The 16,326-nt window shown below is 42.0% G+C and overlaps 1 protein-coding gene across 1 annotated transcript in view; it reads right to left on the bottom strand.

Annotated features, from left to right (window-relative positions):
* The window catches only part of ranbp9 (RAN binding protein 9), an 88,749-nt gene that overhangs the window by 45,943 nt on the left and 26,480 nt on the right, over window positions 1-16,326 (bottom strand). Inside the window, exon 4 of the mRNA XM_063069949.1 lies at window positions 3,679-3,846. Coding sequence (XP_062926019.1) covers window positions 3,679-3,846 — 168 coding nt within the window. The remainder of the gene's footprint in view (window positions 1-3,678; window positions 3,847-16,326) is intronic.

Here is a 16,326-nt window from a genome sequence, read left to right as displayed (position 1 = left end):
GCAGAGCACAATCAGAGGTACATACTGCAGCTGCAGCAAACGGTGTGAATCCCTGTACTCTGGACATGAATCTCCCTTTGGCTGTGTGGAGGGGCTGATGTTGGTCAGGCAGTGGTGAGAAATGGCTCAAATTCCATCCACCAACAAGGTAAGCATGGGGTCATTGCTGGTGGAAATTCCATATCTTGACACGCCACCTGGATCTAAAGATTTCCTGCATTATTCCCTGGAACTATAGCAGTTGCCAATCTCCCTTTCCTCCACCTCAGCCTGTAGCCATGGACACATTTCAGTGCTAGGGAAAAGGAACGGCAGTTTCCATCGCATCCAACAGGGGCTGATGAAAAAGAATGAAGCATCTGGGCAATCTGTAAACGCTGCAACAAAATGCCCAGTCACTGATGATGGCTTGCACTGGCTCTACATCTCAGCCAATCAACAGCTGCACAACTCATCTTTGTGGGGTTCTGGGCACTGCACAGCTATGGGTATGGCAGGAGTTTGTGCCAGGCTTCTGGTGTACTGCATTACACCTCTCAATCAAAGGAACACATCCAAAGCATGAAGCAAGGTAGCTGAAGTAGCAAGTAGCAAACTCTCGTCTTTCAGCAGATAATCCTTAACTGGTTGAAGGTGCTTCTCCAAACTCAGTTGAATAATTAAAGACATTCAAGTAATCAGCATTCAAAGAAGTGCCACTGACAGACAGATATGATGTTCAATATTACAAGACAACTACTTCCTCTGTTTGAGGAAAAAAAAATTTACAGAGTTGAGGTTGAGGTTCTAAACTGGAAAAAGGCTAAATTTGAAGAAATGAGAAAGGATCTAAAAAGTGTGGATTGGGACAGGTTGTCCTCTGGCAAGGATGTGATTGGTGAGTGGGAGGCCTTCAAAGGAGAAATTTTAAGAGCGCAGAGTTTGTATGTTTCTGTCAGGATTAAAGGCAAAGTGAATAAGAATAAGGAACCTTGGTTCTCAAGGGATATTGGAACTCTGATGAAGAAGAGAGAGATGTATGACATGTATAGGAAAAGGGAGCAAATAAGGTGCATGAGTATGAAAAGTCCAAAAAATACTCAAGAAAGAAATCAGGAGGGCTAAAAGACACAAGGCTGCTTTGGCAGTCAAGGTGAAGGATAATCCAAAGAGCTTCTACAGGTATATTAAGAGCAAAAGGATAGTAAGGGATAATATCAGTCCTCTTGAAGATCAGAGTGGTCAGCTATGAATGGAACCAAAAGAAATGGGGGAAGATTTTAAAATGGGTTTTTTGCATCTGTATTTACTAAGGAAACTAACATGGAGTCTATGGAAAGAAGGCAAACAAGTAGTGAGGTCATGGAACCTATACAGATTGAAGAGGAGGAGGTGCTTGCTATTTTGAGGCAAATCAGAAAAGATAAATCCCCAGGACCTGACAGGGTATTCCCTCGGACCCTGAAGGAGACTAGTGTTGAAATTGCAAGGGCCCTGGCAGATATATTTAAAATGTCAGTATCTACGGGTGAGGTGCCAGAGGATTGGAGGATAGCTCATGTTGTTCCGTTGTTTAAAAAAAGGCTCTAAAAGTAATCCGGTAAATTATAGTTGGTAAATTTGACGTCGGTAGTAGCTAAATTATTGGAAGGAGTACTAAAAGATAGGATCTACAAGTATTTGGATAGACAGGGAGAGTCAACATGGCTTTATGCATGGTAGGTCATGTTTAACCAATCTATTAGAGTTTTTCGAGGAGGTTACCAGGAAAGTGGATGAAGGAAAGGCAGTGGATGCTGTCTACATGGACTTCAGTAAGGCCTTTGACAAGGCCCCGCATGGGAGGTTAGTTAGGAAGATGCAGTCGCTAGGTATACATGGAGAGGCAGTAAATTGGATTAGACAGTGGCTCAATGGAAGAAGCCAGAGAGTGGTAGTGGAAGATTGCTTCTCTGAGTGGAGGCCTGTGACTAGTGGTGTGCCACAGGGATCAGTGCTGGGTCCATTGTCATCTATATCAATGACCTGGATGATAATGTGGTAAACTGGATCAGCAAATCTGCTGATGATACAAAGATCGGAGGTGTAGTGGACAGTGAGGAAGGTTTCCAAAGCTTGCAGAGGGATTTGGACCAGCTGGAAAAATGGGCTGAAAAATGGCAAATGGAGTTTAATACAGACAAGTGTGAGGTATTGCACTTTGGAAGGACAAACCAAGGTAGAGCATACAAGGTAAATGGTAGGGCACTGAGGAGTGCAGTAGAACAGTGGGATCTGGGAATACAGATACAAAATTCCCTAAAAGTGGCATCACAGGTAGATAGGGTTGTAAAGAGAGCTTTTAGTACATTGGCCTTTATAAATCAAAGTATTGACTACAGAATTGGAATGTTATGGCGAGGTTGTACAAGGCATTGGTGAGGCCGAATTTGGAGTATTGTGTGCAGTTTTGGTCACCAAATTACAGGAAGGATATTAATAAGGTTGAAAGAGTGCAGAGAAGGTTTACAAGGATGTTGCCGGAACTTGAGAAACTCAGTTACAGAGAAAGGTTGAATAGGTTAGGACTTTATTCCCTGGAGTGTAGAAGAAAGAGGGGAGATTTGATAGAGGTATATAAAATTATGATGAGTATAGATAAGAGTGAATGCAAGCAGGCTTTTTCTACTGAGGCTAGGGGAGAAAAAAACGAGGACATGGGCTAAGGGTGAAGGGGGAAAAGGGAACATGGGGGGGGCCTTCTTCACACATTAGGTGGGAGTGTGGAATAAGCTGCCAGATGAAGTGGTAAATGTGGGCTCACTTTTAACATTTAAGAAGAACTTGGACAGATACATGGGTGAGAGGTGTGTGGACGGATATGGTCCAGGTGCAGGTCAGTGAGAACAGGCAGAAAAAATGGTTCGGCACAGCCAGGAAGGGCCAAAAGGCCTGTTTCTGTGCTGTAATGTTCTATGGTTCAGAAGTTCTTAACTATCAAGAGCCTTAGTTTCTCACAGAAGAAAGTGAATATTAAAATCAACCTGACTAAAAGTGGAGCTACAGCAATTGGAAAATAAATGTCAGCTCACATTAGGCAGCAGTGATATTAACAAATAATAAAATTATATCATACACAAATGAATCGAATCTGCTTAATCCAAAATTGACTTGTAGAAAGATAGCCAAAAGATTCCAACTAAGGAACCTTTCTAGTCAGTTTTGCATCACTAGACTAACTTTTCTTCTCTAGCTTGTCACTTAAAACAACATTATGGTACTGCTCACTTAAAGAAAGATACCCAAGCATTCTGCAGAGAGAGGACAAAAATGTGGAAAATAACTTTTAGTAAAGTGAAAGCAGTATCACTACAGGCAGAAAAAAAACCTATTCTTGCCAGAGCAATTCTTAAAAGTTGGCAGATGGTTCTAGAAGAATAAATAGTGGACAGCAGTAAAACAAAAACAGTAAATCCTTAACTTCAGGAGTACAGCTCCACTATTTTTTTCCACTTAAAAACATACCAGTCTTATGTCCAAAAAAATCTTTCAAAGTATAAACCAAAGTTCTTGATTTGTACAATTGGAATTACTTTGTAAAATCTAAGATAAATTCCTAAACCATATTTAAAATAAAAAAAATAAAAATAATTTCCACTCCAAGTACAATACAAATATTTATCATACGACATTGGTCAGCTCAGACCTGTCAAGTCTTACCTAAACTGTGACCATTCTTTGTGTAGAAACATGTATTATTGATCATGTTTACACAGCATCCAATTACATCCCCAGTTGTAAAAGTTGGTCCATAGGGCTGTCCTGTCCCAGAGGAACAGAACGAGTGGCCATCATCTCCATGATATCCATATGAATGTTTATCCCAGCCTAAAATAGGAAAAAAATACTCATTAATAAAAAAATCTTTCCTCTATATTATTGAGCAAGAATATTCACAAAACACTCTAGAACACAGCAGTTTCACAAGATTTGAAATTAATGAAATAAGAACTAGTGGTACATTGGTTATACAACCCACTAAATGTGCTGCTTGTTCTGTTAATTTTTTATTGAAGACCTTTCCATTTTTCTCTCTCCTCATCCCAAACTGAAAATCTTACTATCTTCAAAGGCACACAACTGCTACAAAACTGATTATTCATTGCTCATGAAGATCAGAACAGAGAGCTAGAATCACTAACAAGCACTGAAAGCCAACCATTTTCCTGTCAACCAAATTCTCCTATTCACTTGAGTGGAGCTGCTATGCTGTACGAAGTTTAATTCAATACATACTTTGCTAATCTGGTAGCCCGGAAGCCTGTGCATGACTGGGTCGCCCCACTGGATTCTTCACAGTAACACAATGCTACACAGCCAACAATAATAGTTTGGAAGGTCCCTGTCAGGTACTCAATTTGTTTCTCTTTGAGATATGTAGACCTCCACCTCAGGTCTTCCAAAATGTTCTTATTTTCCTCGTGTTTCTCCGCACATGGGTTCTGTCAGTTTGGTGTAGTGTTGTGTGTTGCTTAACTGTCTGTGTGCCTCAAACAGGTAAATACTGCCTGTCCATGACCAGCTTACACTGACACCACCACCTGATTCAAAGACAGACAAACTGGGCCCAAGGCCAGCACTAACACAGACTGTCAGTCCCAATGTTCACAATGGACCTCAAAGTGCATGAATCTCAGAACAAAATTCTGGACAAGATTAGCCAGCACCCCTGAAGGGAAGTGCATTTCAGAGGATGCCTTGGCATCGGCATTAGATCCCAAAGGAAATTACAGTGTCGCAGTAGCATTACAAGTGCACAGATATACAAATATTAGAAGAGAATAAAAAATAAATTACCTTTAAAGTAAGATGTACAAGATTTACAAGTCAAAGGTTACAAGGTTTCCAAATTCACACTGATATGATAGAGCAATTATCATATTATACAGTAATGGGTGCACATTTACACCATCCAGTTAAGTGATGGTGGTATTGCACAGGGTGTCCACAAACAGGATGTGGTAAACAGAGCTAAACAAAGCTCTAGTAAACAGAGGTTAACAAAAGCCCAACAGGAGGGGGTTATCACTTCTCCAGCTACAGGTTGACTCATAGAGCCTAATGGTCGAACATAAGTTGCCTTAGTTTAAAGAATGAGCAAGGACTAAAGTTACTTCTCAGAGGGTCCTACAAATAGATATTGAGGGTGATAAAAGCAGCAGAAAGATCACACCAATAAACAGATTATTAACTTCAGAGGGTTTCAAAAATACTGGAAATATAATTTCCTTTTAAAAGAAATTTGGCAGCTTCAGGCAAGTAAAGCACTTTGCCTTATCACAGATCAACACAGTAAGGTGTTCAATGTTCCAATCATAGGATCTTCTATGAATCAGTTTCAATTTTATAATTGATTTATAATTTCTTCTATAGATATTCTAACAAATGTACTGATTTCTTCTACAAAAGTTTATTTCACCAACAATACCAACTGCAAAATTAAAATTCAGACTCAATTCAACTGCTCACATTCTCAATAGAGAAGTTAAAAACTGAAATGAAAAACAAAGTCATTCCCTTAAATAGAAGGCATGTGACAGGGTCCTTCATGGTAGACTGATTAGGATGCATGAGATCCACAGTGACTTGGTAGCTTGGATTTAGAATTGACCTGCTCAATGGCATTGGCATTACCAGTGATAGTCCACAGGAATTGGGACTGAGCCTTTTATGAACATATAGATTACTTGGATCAATAAAGTAGATGAATGGGTTAAGTAAGTTTGTAGGTGACAAAGATTGGAGTTGTGGACAGTGAAGAAAGTTGTGAAAGAATACAGCAGAAATAAACCAATTACAGATATAGGTGAGAAAATGGGAAATGGAGTTTATTGTGAGCAAGTGCGAGGTGTTGCACTTTGGGGAATTAAATGCAAGGGGAAGTACAGTTCAAAGTCCATAATCGTATAGCTATAATATAATCAATAAAAGACCACACCAACCAGAATGCAAGAGACAACAAACTGCAAATACAAAAAAAATTATAAATAAGCAAAAAATATCAAAAGCATGAGATGAAGAGTCCTTGAAAGCAAGTCCATTGATTGTGGGAACAGTTCAAAATTGGGGCAAGTGAAGTTGAGTGAAGTTATCCTTTTGGTCCAAGAGTCTGATGGTTGAGGGGTAATAACTGCTCCTTAATCTGGTGGTGTAAATGCTGAGGCTCCTGTACCTTCTTCCTGATGGCAGTAGCAAGACAGCATGACCTGGGTAGTAGGGATCCCTGATGATGGATGCAGCTTTCCTGCAACAACACTCCATGTAGCTGAGCTCAGTGATGGGGAGGGCTTTACCAGTGATGGACTGGGCTGTATCCATTATTTTTCATAGAATTCAAGGGCTTTGATATTTCCATATGTTGCTGCCAGTCTCCACTACACATCCATAAAACCTTGTCAAAATTTTAGTTGTCATGTTGACTCTTTGCAACCTCCTTAAGAAGTAGAAGTTCTACCAAGCTTTCTCTGTAATTACATTTAGTGCTGGGCTCAGGACAGTGCCTCCAAAATGGTAAGACTGAGGAACGAAGAAGTTGCTGACCCTCTCCACTTGATTCCCCCAATGAGATCTGGTTCATGGACTTCTGGTTTCCTCCTCTGAAATCAATAATCAGCTGCTTGGTCTTGCTGACAGTGAGTAAGAGGTTGTTGTTGTGACACCAGTCAGCCAGATTTTCAGTCTCTCTCCTGTAGGTTGATTTGTCGCAACTTTTGATTCGGCCTACAACGGTGTCATCAGCAAACTTGAATATGGCATTGGAGCAGTGCTTAGCCACACTGTCATAAATGTAAAGCAAGTAGACCAGGGGACTAAGCACACAGCCTTATGGTGCATCTGTACTGTTGGAGATTGTGGAGGAGATGTTGTTGCCAATCTGAACAGACTGGGGTCTGCAAGTGAGGAAATGGCGGATCCAAATGCACAAGGAGGTATTGAGCATAAGGTCTTGAAGATCTGTATTAATTTTGAGATGATCACAGTACTAAATACTGAGTTACAGTCAATAAAGGGCATCTTGATGTATGCATCTTTGCTATCCAGGTGTTCCACATTTGAGTGAATAGCCAATAAGATGGCACCTGCTGTAGACTTGTTGCTCCGGTGGGCAAATCGAGCAGATCCAAGTTGCTTCTCAGGTAGGAGTAGATAGGTTTCATCATCAACCTCTCAAAACACTTAAGCACTGTGGATGTAAGTGCTACTGGACAATGGGTTACTACACTCTTCTTAGGCACAACTAGCCTAAGAAGCCTGCTTGAAGTGAGTAGCTTAGACTTAAAGTGAAAGATTAAAGATCTCAGTAAACATTCCAGGCAGTTGATCAACGAAGGTCTTTAGTACTTGACCAGATACCCCATCTGGGCCAGATACTTTCCATGGGTTAAGCCTCCAAGGGATCATCAGGAACTGTGGGAATTCGTGATGGTTCCTCCATTTTTGATGGTCAAAGCAAGCACAGAAGGTATTGAGTTCATGCAGAAGCAAAGAACTGTTGTCATCTATGTCGCTTGATTACACATTATGAGAGGTGATAGCAGTCAAGACTTGCCACAACTGTCAAGAATCCTTCGTTGATTTGTTTAGTTTGAAATTGCCACTTGTCCCGCAAGATGGCCTGCCAGAAATGTTGCACTTTGGGAAATCAAATGGAAGGAAAAATATACAATTAATAGCACGACCTTAACAGCACGATGTATAGGGATCTTAGAATCCAAGTTCATAGCCTCCTGAAAGTGGCAATGCAAGTAGGTATGTAGTAAAGAAGACAAACTATAAATTGCTGTACTTCACATGTGTTGGCAATAAATAAAAAATTGTCTTGCATACCATTCATACTAACCAGTTCACAGCAACAGTGCTTTGAGATACAACAAGGTAAAACGGTAAAGAACGCAGAATTAAGTGCTACAGGTAGAGAGAAAGTGCACTGTAGGTAGACAATAAGATGCAAGGCCATAACCATAACAATGCAGATCAAGGTCCTGAGTCCATTTTATAGTACTAGGGAACCATTCAATAGTCTTATAACAGCAGGATAGAAGCTGTCCTTGAGCCTGGTGGTAGTACATGCTTTCAGGCCTTTATCTTGGGATGGGGTCTTTGATTACGCTGCTTGTTTTACCAAGGCAGTGAGCAGTGTTGACAGAGTTCATGGAGGGGAGGCTGGTTTCTATAATGTGCAATGTCCACAATTCTCTTCACTTTCTTGCAGTCACGGTAGATCGGTTGCTATACCAAACCACTATGTAGCTGGATAGGATGCATTCTATGGTGCATTGATAAAAATTGGTGAGGATCAAATGGCACATGCCAAATTTCTTCTGCCTCCTGAGAAAGTAAAGACGTTGGTGAACTTTCTTGGGCATAGTGTCAACGTAGTTGGACCAGAACAAGCCATTAGTGATGTTCCATTCCTTAGATTATTGGAACCTGAAGCTCTAAAACTTCTCAACCTCATTGTTGATGCAAATAGGACTACGTGCACAGCCACTCTTCCTGAAGCCAATGACCAGCTCTTGTTTTGCTAACATTGAGGGAAAATCTGTTGTCTTGATGCCATGAGATACAGGGCACTTTGTTGCAATCTTGTAGATGGAGTTAGAGCAGAATCCAGCCATACAGTCACAAGTGTATTGGGGAGTAGTCAGGTGGGATACAACCTAGCAGGGCACGAATGATCAGGATAATCGTGACAGAGGTGCTGCTACCTAGATTTACTAATGACAATCTGTTGATGAGGAAGGTAAGGATCCAGTTGCAATGGAAGTGTTGAGTCCAAAGGTGTTTGCTTGGAATTATAGTACTGAAGGCAGAGCTGTAATCAATTAAAAGTAATCTAACATAGGCACCTGTACTGTTCAGATGCTCCAGAGGTAGTGTAGGGCCAGGGAAATGGCATGTGCCGTAGACCTGTTTCAGCAGTAGGCAAATTGCTATCTGGGATCCCAGAGTTAATCAGTATCATGACCACCCTCTAAGCACTTCAGAATAGCGGATGTCAGAGCCACCATGCTGTAATCATTAAGGCATGTTAACTTGCTTTTCTCATATTCAGATGATATTGGCCTTCTTAACACAGCCTCAGATTGAAGACAGAAGAGATTAGTTAACGTGAGTATTTTTTTCTAATTTAATTCGTTCAGAACAACATTATTGGCCAAAGGGCCTGTTCCTCCACGATTGCAGTCCACATTCTACAGTACTGGGCAACAGTCATCATATAAACACAGCGATAAAAGTTGGCCAACAATTTTTGGGGCAGATTAGCTCTCCTTTAGCACCCCAGATATTATGCTGTTGTGCCTTCTTTACTGCCAAGGTTGTGTTGACGGATCGAGAGCGCTTCTCCGTGATGTTCGTCCACAAAACCTGAAACTGAAGACCCTTTCCACTACCTCACCATTTAACAAATAGTGGCGCTTGTTTGGGACCTCTTGCCTTCCTAAAGTAGATTATTTCTTTTGTCTTCTTCATGTTGAGAATTATTGCAGGAACTCAACCTTTCAGACAGTTCTGGCACTTCCTCTCTATATGCAGATTCATTATTGTTTGTTAGTAGGCCAATCACAGTTGTGTCATCTGCAAATTTGATGACTTCCTCTCTATATGCAGATTCATTATTGTTTGTTAGTAGGCCAATCACAGTTGTGTCGTCTGCAAATTTGATGACTAATTTGTAGCATGAGCAGGAGTGCAGCCATAGGTGAAGAGGACTCAGTGTTCAGGGTTGTGGGGGGGGGGCAGGGGGGAGCACGTGGAGGTACACACTTGCTTAGTTTCACTGTCTGGGGAATCCAATTACAGGTTGATGTGCCGAGACCTAGATTGTAGAATTGACAGTCAGCTTGTTCAGTAGTATAGTGTTGAAGGCCAAGTTAGTGAAAAGCATCCTGAAGTATGTGCCTTTGTGCTCCAAGTATTCCAAGATACATGAAGGGCAATAGAAATGGCATTTTCAATTAATCTACTGGCCTTGTAGGCAAACTGGTGCTAGTCCAAGGTAGTCAGGTTTATGTCCTTGAGGTGGAACATGATCAATCTTTCCAACCACTTGGCAACAACAGGAATGAGTACTGCCAGTGTGGTGTCAATAAGATCGGTTGCTGCTGAGGTCTTGAGGTTTAGTAAGATAGTTGAAGCTTTGAAGCATGCCAGAAACACAACCTGAGTCAGTGAGCAGTTGAAAATACCCACCAGAACTTCTGCCATCTAGTCAGCACAGAACCCGAGGACCTGTCAGGGTACACCATTTTGATCCCGTTTCTCTGTGTACACTGACAGTATGGACTACATGCCTCACCTTGTGCATGTTCAGTGTCAGCGCAGTTCCTCTGTTCGAAGTTAAGGCCTTCATCACTGGTTCCTTAGTATCCTTCTCCAAGTGAGCAAAGAAATTGTTTAGTTCTTTGGCTAGTTTGGCGTCACCATGAACAAAGCAGGAGAACTTTCCTTTACAATCTGATGCTTTCCCAAACACGCCAAGAATCAGTGGCTTTAAAGAAATATGTCTCAATCACTACTTTGTGACTATACTTGGCAACGTTAATGCCTCTTAAGATTCGAACTGGCCTCACTGTATGCTTTTGCATTGCTGGATCTGTAAGCAGTGTCACAAGCTTTGAGTAGGTTCCATATCTTGCTGTTCATACATGGATTCTGGTTCAGGGATACCCAGAGGATATTTTTGGTACTGATGACATTGTCTACATAGTATTTGAAGTAGTGCATAACTGTGGTTGTGGATTCCTCTAAATCAGTGGTTCCCAAACTCGTTTTATGCCATACAGCCTTACCAGTAACCAGGGGGACGATGGACTCCAGGTTGGGAACCCCTACTCTAAATCAATACCCGAGTTGTGTGTAGATGGTATGCAAACAGACTCCAATCAGTACTCTCAAAGCAATCTTGAAGACAGGAAGTGGCTCCCTCAGGCCACAGCATCACTGTCCTGGAGGCTGGTTTCTCCTTCCTTTCTGGTCTATCTGTTGGGATCAGATGTTAACACAGATGATCAGAACCCCAGGTGAGGGCATGGGAAGGTCCTATATGTTTGGTGTACACCTGGTCCAGTGTGTTATTGCCCCTTGTCGGGCAATAGAATTTATGGAATACTGTTTTAATGTTAGCCTGATTAAAATCGCCAGCTACGAGGAAGGCACCATCAGGAAGACCAGCCAGTTGTTTAACAATAGTTTCATGTCATTGAGCTAATGATAATTTAGTGTTGGACCACAGAGGTAAATAAACTGCTGTAATATTAGCAACAGTGATTTCTCTCCATAGGTGAAAGGACCTGCACTTTATCATTATGTATTCCATGTTGGCAGAGCAGAAACTTTCAATAATGACTGAAATAGTACACCAAGCATTGCTAACATAAATGCATGAACCACTACCTGATTTCTTGCCAGAGTTGTGTATTCTGTTGGTTCCGAAGACTGGCTGATCTGCTAGCCCAATAGCTGATTGGTACTCTGTGGCCCAATCATGTTTCTGTGAAGATCATAGCACATCACTCTAGTAGGTTCTTCTGCAAGGTGAGTCTTAGTCAAATCTCATCCATTTTGTTAGCAATCAACTGTGCATTTGCTAAGACAACACTTGGGGCTTGTAAGGTCTCTTGCTACAATTCTGCCTTCTCTTATAGTGCCATTGTTGACGTCTTCCTCGTGATGGAGTTGTAACGACCTTGGTTGGTAGCATTCGCGTGATGTAAAAATGGCAGATGTTCTCAGTGTTCAAAATTAGTGAGCTATACACACCAAATAGGCATCTTAAGGAGCTCCTGTCGGTTATAGCATTCAATAGAGGAGAAGACTTGTCTTTGCAACTGTATTAACCATCATCTTGGATGTGAGACAAGAGAATGGGCAAAGAAGGGGCAGATGGAAAACAGTGTACAGAAGTGCTTTGCACTTTGGTAGAAGGCATAAAGACAGACCATTTTCTAGCAAGGAGCTAATTCAGAAATCAAAGGTACAAAGGGACTTGGGAGTTCTACTGCAGGATTACCTAAAGGTTAACTGCAGGTTAAGTTGATAGCAAGAAAGGAAAATGCACTGTTAGCGTTCATTTTGAGAGGACTAGAATATGAAAGCAAGAACGTAATACTGAGAGGCAAGGCACTGGTCAGATCACATTTGGGGTATTGAGAGCCGTTTCGGACATCTTATCTGAGAAAGGATGTGCTGGGGCTGACAATGGAAAGAGTCCAGAAGAGGATTATGAGAATGACCCCAGGAATGAAAGGGTTAATGTATGAGGATGGCTCTGGGCCTTTCCTCACTGGAATTTAGAAGATTGAGGGTGATCTCATTGAAACACATTGTATATTGAACTATCTACATTAAGTGGACATGGAGAGCATGTTTCTTATAGTGGGGAGTCTAGGACTAGAGGGATTAGCTTCAGAATAAAAGGATGTCCCTTCAGAACAGAGATGAAGAAGAATTTCTACAGCCAGAGTGGTGAATCTGTGGAATCCAAGTCACTGGGTATTTAAAGTGGAAGTTGATTAAGTTCTTGATCAGTAAGAGTGTCAGTTTATGGGGAGAAGGCAGGAGAATGGGATTGAAAGCGAAAATAAATCAATCATGATGAAAGGGTGGAGTAAACTCAATGGGTTGAATGGCCTAACTCCGTTCCCATGTCTTATGGCAGAAGAAATGCAGTTTAATTTGTTGTGTATAGCACAGACAGTGGCCAAAGGGACTGTTCCTGTTCTATAGTGTTCTGTGATAAACAAAAAAGGCTAAAATACTTCGATCAAGCAACATCTGTTAAAGGATAAAGTTAAATACTTCTGGTCAAAGGCCATTCAACAAAATGGGAAAATAATAAACCAATCTTAATGCAGAAATCGAAGTAGAGCACAAAAAAGGAAATTCAACAAAACTGTTTGTAGATGCATCAATTAATAGTACAAAGCAGGGACTCCCAACCTTTTTTATGCCGTGGACCAATACCATTAAGCAAAGGGTCTGTGGACCCCAGGTTGGGAGCTCCAGTTTCAGCAGAAGAGATTAAATGACAAGGGATGATTGTGCAGTATGAAAGATAAATACACTGCAGTTTGAGCCAGTTGTGATAGCTACATTTAAAACAGAGTCATGACAACTGTCCAAATGGAGAAAACAGATAATAAAATGATATTCCTTTTTAATTATAGCACACACTTTCATCCCATCTTGTCCTTGCCAGCTTAACCCACTTACTTTGCTGCATTTTTAAGTGGAAATTTAACAAGTGCCAATCACTTTCTGCCTTTACACTTCAGGCCTTCTTAGACATTTAGAAAGATGTTGCCTGGATTGGGGAGCATGCCTCATGAGAATGGGTTGAGTGAACTCAGCCTTTTCTCCTTGGAGTGACGGAGGATGAGAGAGATGTACAAGATAATGATGGCATTGATTGTGTGGATAGTCAGAGGCCTTTTCCCAGGGCTGAAATGGCTAGCACGAGAGGGCATAGTTTTAAGGTGCTTGAAAGTAGGTACAGAGGAAATGTTAGGGGTTAAGTTTTTTTTTTACGCAGAGAGTGGTGAGTGTGTGGAATGGGCTGCCAGCGGCGGTGGTAGAAGCAGAAACGATAGGGTGTTTTAAGAGACTTTTGGATAGGTACATGGAGCTTAGAAAAATAGAGGGCTATGGGCAAGCCTAGGTAGTTCTAGGGTAAGGGCATGTTTGGCACAGCTTTGTAGGCCGAAGGGCCTGTATCGTGCTGTAGGTTTTCTATGTACAGGTAGTTCCGCTAAGCTGTCCATTTCCATAATATGATTGATTGATTGATTGATTAAGGACCAATATTAGCATTACATGGACAAGACTACATTGGCTCAAGCACAATTGCAAAAACCCTGTCTAAGTCTGTGCTTCGAAGGCGACTAGAGTTTATTTATTTATTGACATACAGTATGGAATAGGCCCTTTCGTCCCTTCGAGCCACACTGCCCAGTAACCCCCAAATTAATCTTTGCCTAATTACAGGGTAATTTACAATGAAAAATTAACCTACTAACCGGTACGTCTTTGGACTGTGGGAGGAAACCAGAGCACCTGGAAATCCACACGTTCATGGGGAGAAAGTACAAACACCTTGCAGGCAGCTGCAGGAGTTGACCCTGCGTCGCTGGAATTGTAAGGCATCTATTCTATCGTGCTGCCTGCAGTTTATTCTGCTATGTGATTTTCTATATACAGGATTCTTAGAAATCTAACTATTGTGTTCAGCAAAACTACCTGCACTATCTTCAATGATCCTGGTAAACACTTAAAGATCCATCTGTTATGCTAGTATCAGCATCTTAAAATGTGTAATCCATGGTTTGTTTTGCCACAATCATATATAAGGGAGTTAGATATGGCCCTTGTGGCTATGTTTCTATTAACTCAGAATTCTTTGGACTAGATCTTGGTTGCTTTCTTTGCTGTTTGACTAACTGGCCTATTCTGCCACAGCATTCATCCTCATCCCAGATTCAGAACATAGAAGCTCCTCGCCAGCCAATCATTCTTTTACACTGATTCTATGCTAAACCACTTTCTTATTCTCCTTGCATTTCCAATAACTCTCCTAAGTCGGTATCTCACCTACACAACACACAATCTTATTTCCCATGGTAGGGGAGTCTAGGACAAGAGGGCACAACTTCAGGATTGAAGGACGTCCATTTAGAACAGACGTGGAGGAATTACTTTATTCAGAGGGTGGTAAATCTGTGGAATTTGTTGCCATGAGCGGCTGTGGAGGCCAAGTCATTGGGTGTATTTAAGGGGATGACTGGAAGAATTGGATCAGCCCACTGAGGCCCCACCCCAGCTACAGACCGGTGGCATTGACCTCCCACATCATGAAGACCCTGGAGAGACTTGTTCTGGAGCTGCTCCGGCCTATGGTCAGGCCACACTTAGATCCCCTCCAGTTCGTCTACCAGCCCCGACTAGGAGTTGAGGATGCCATCGTCTACCTGCTGAACTGTGTCTACGCCCACCTGAACAAGCCAGCAAGCACTGTGAGGGTCATGTTTTTTTGACTTCTCCAGTGTGTTCAACACCATCCGCCCTGCTCTGCTGGGGAAGAAGCTGACAGTGATGCAGGTGGATGCTCCCCTGGTGTCATGGATTCTTGATTACCTGACTGGCAGACCACAGTACGTGTGCTTGCAACACTGGGTGTCCGACAGAGTGATCAGCAGCACTGGGGCTCCACAGGGGACTGTCTTGTCTTCCTTTCTCTTCACCATTTACACCTCGGACTTCAACTACTGCACAGAGTCTTGTCATCTTCAGAAGTTTTCTGATGACTCTGCCATAGTTGGATGCATCAGCAAGGAAGATGAGGTCGAGTACAGGGCTACTGTAGGAAACTGTCACATGGTGTGAGCAGAATTATCTGCAGCTTAATGTGAAAAGGACTAAGGAGCTGGTGGTAGACCTGAGGAGAGCTAAGGTACTGGTTACCCCGGTTTCCATCCAGGGGGTCAGTGTGGACATGGTGGAGGATTACAAATACCTGGGGATACGAATTGACAATAAACTGGACTGGTCAAAGAACACTGAGGCTGTCTACAAGAAGGGTCAGAGCCATCTGTTTCCTGAGGAGACTGAGGTCCTTTAACATCTGCCGGATGATGCTGAGGATGTTCTACGAGTCTGTGGTGGCCAGTGCTATCATGTTTGCTGTTGTGTGCTGGGGCAGCAGGATGAGGGTAGCAGACACCAACAGAATCAACAAACTTATTCCTAAGGCCAGTGATGTTGTGGGGATGGAACTGGACTCTCTCACGGTGGTGTCTGAAAAGAAGATGCTGTCTAAGTTGCATGCCATCTTGGTCAATGTCTCCCATCCACTACATAATGTACTGGGTGGGCACAGGAGTACATTCAGCCAGAGACTCATTCCTCCAAGATGAAGCACAGAGCGTCATAGGAAGTCATTCCTGCCTGTGGCCATCAAACTTTACAACTCCTCCCATGGAGGGTCAGACACCCTGTGCCAATAGGCTGGTTCTGGACTTATTTCATAATTTACTGGCATAATTTTACATATTACTATTTAACTATTTATGGTTCTATTACTATTTATTATTTATGGTGCAACTGTAACGAAAACCAATTTCCCCCTGGGATCAATAAAGTATGACTATGACTATGATTGAATGGTGGTGCAAACTCAGTGGGGTGAATGACCTACTTCTGCTCCTATATCTTATGGTCTTACAGTAGACAATTGCCTTCCAATCTGCACATTTCCAGGATGTGGAAGAAAATCCACAAGATTTCAGAAATAACAGGCAAAGATCACATCCA

The sequence above is a fragment of the Mobula hypostoma genome, chromosome 17 (genome assembly GCF_963921235.1).
Source record: "Mobula hypostoma chromosome 17, sMobHyp1.1, whole genome shotgun sequence".
NCBI classification, from domain to species: Eukaryota; Metazoa; Chordata; class Chondrichthyes; order Myliobatiformes; family Myliobatidae; genus Mobula; species Mobula hypostoma.
This window is presented reverse-complemented; position numbering and strand designations above follow the sequence as displayed.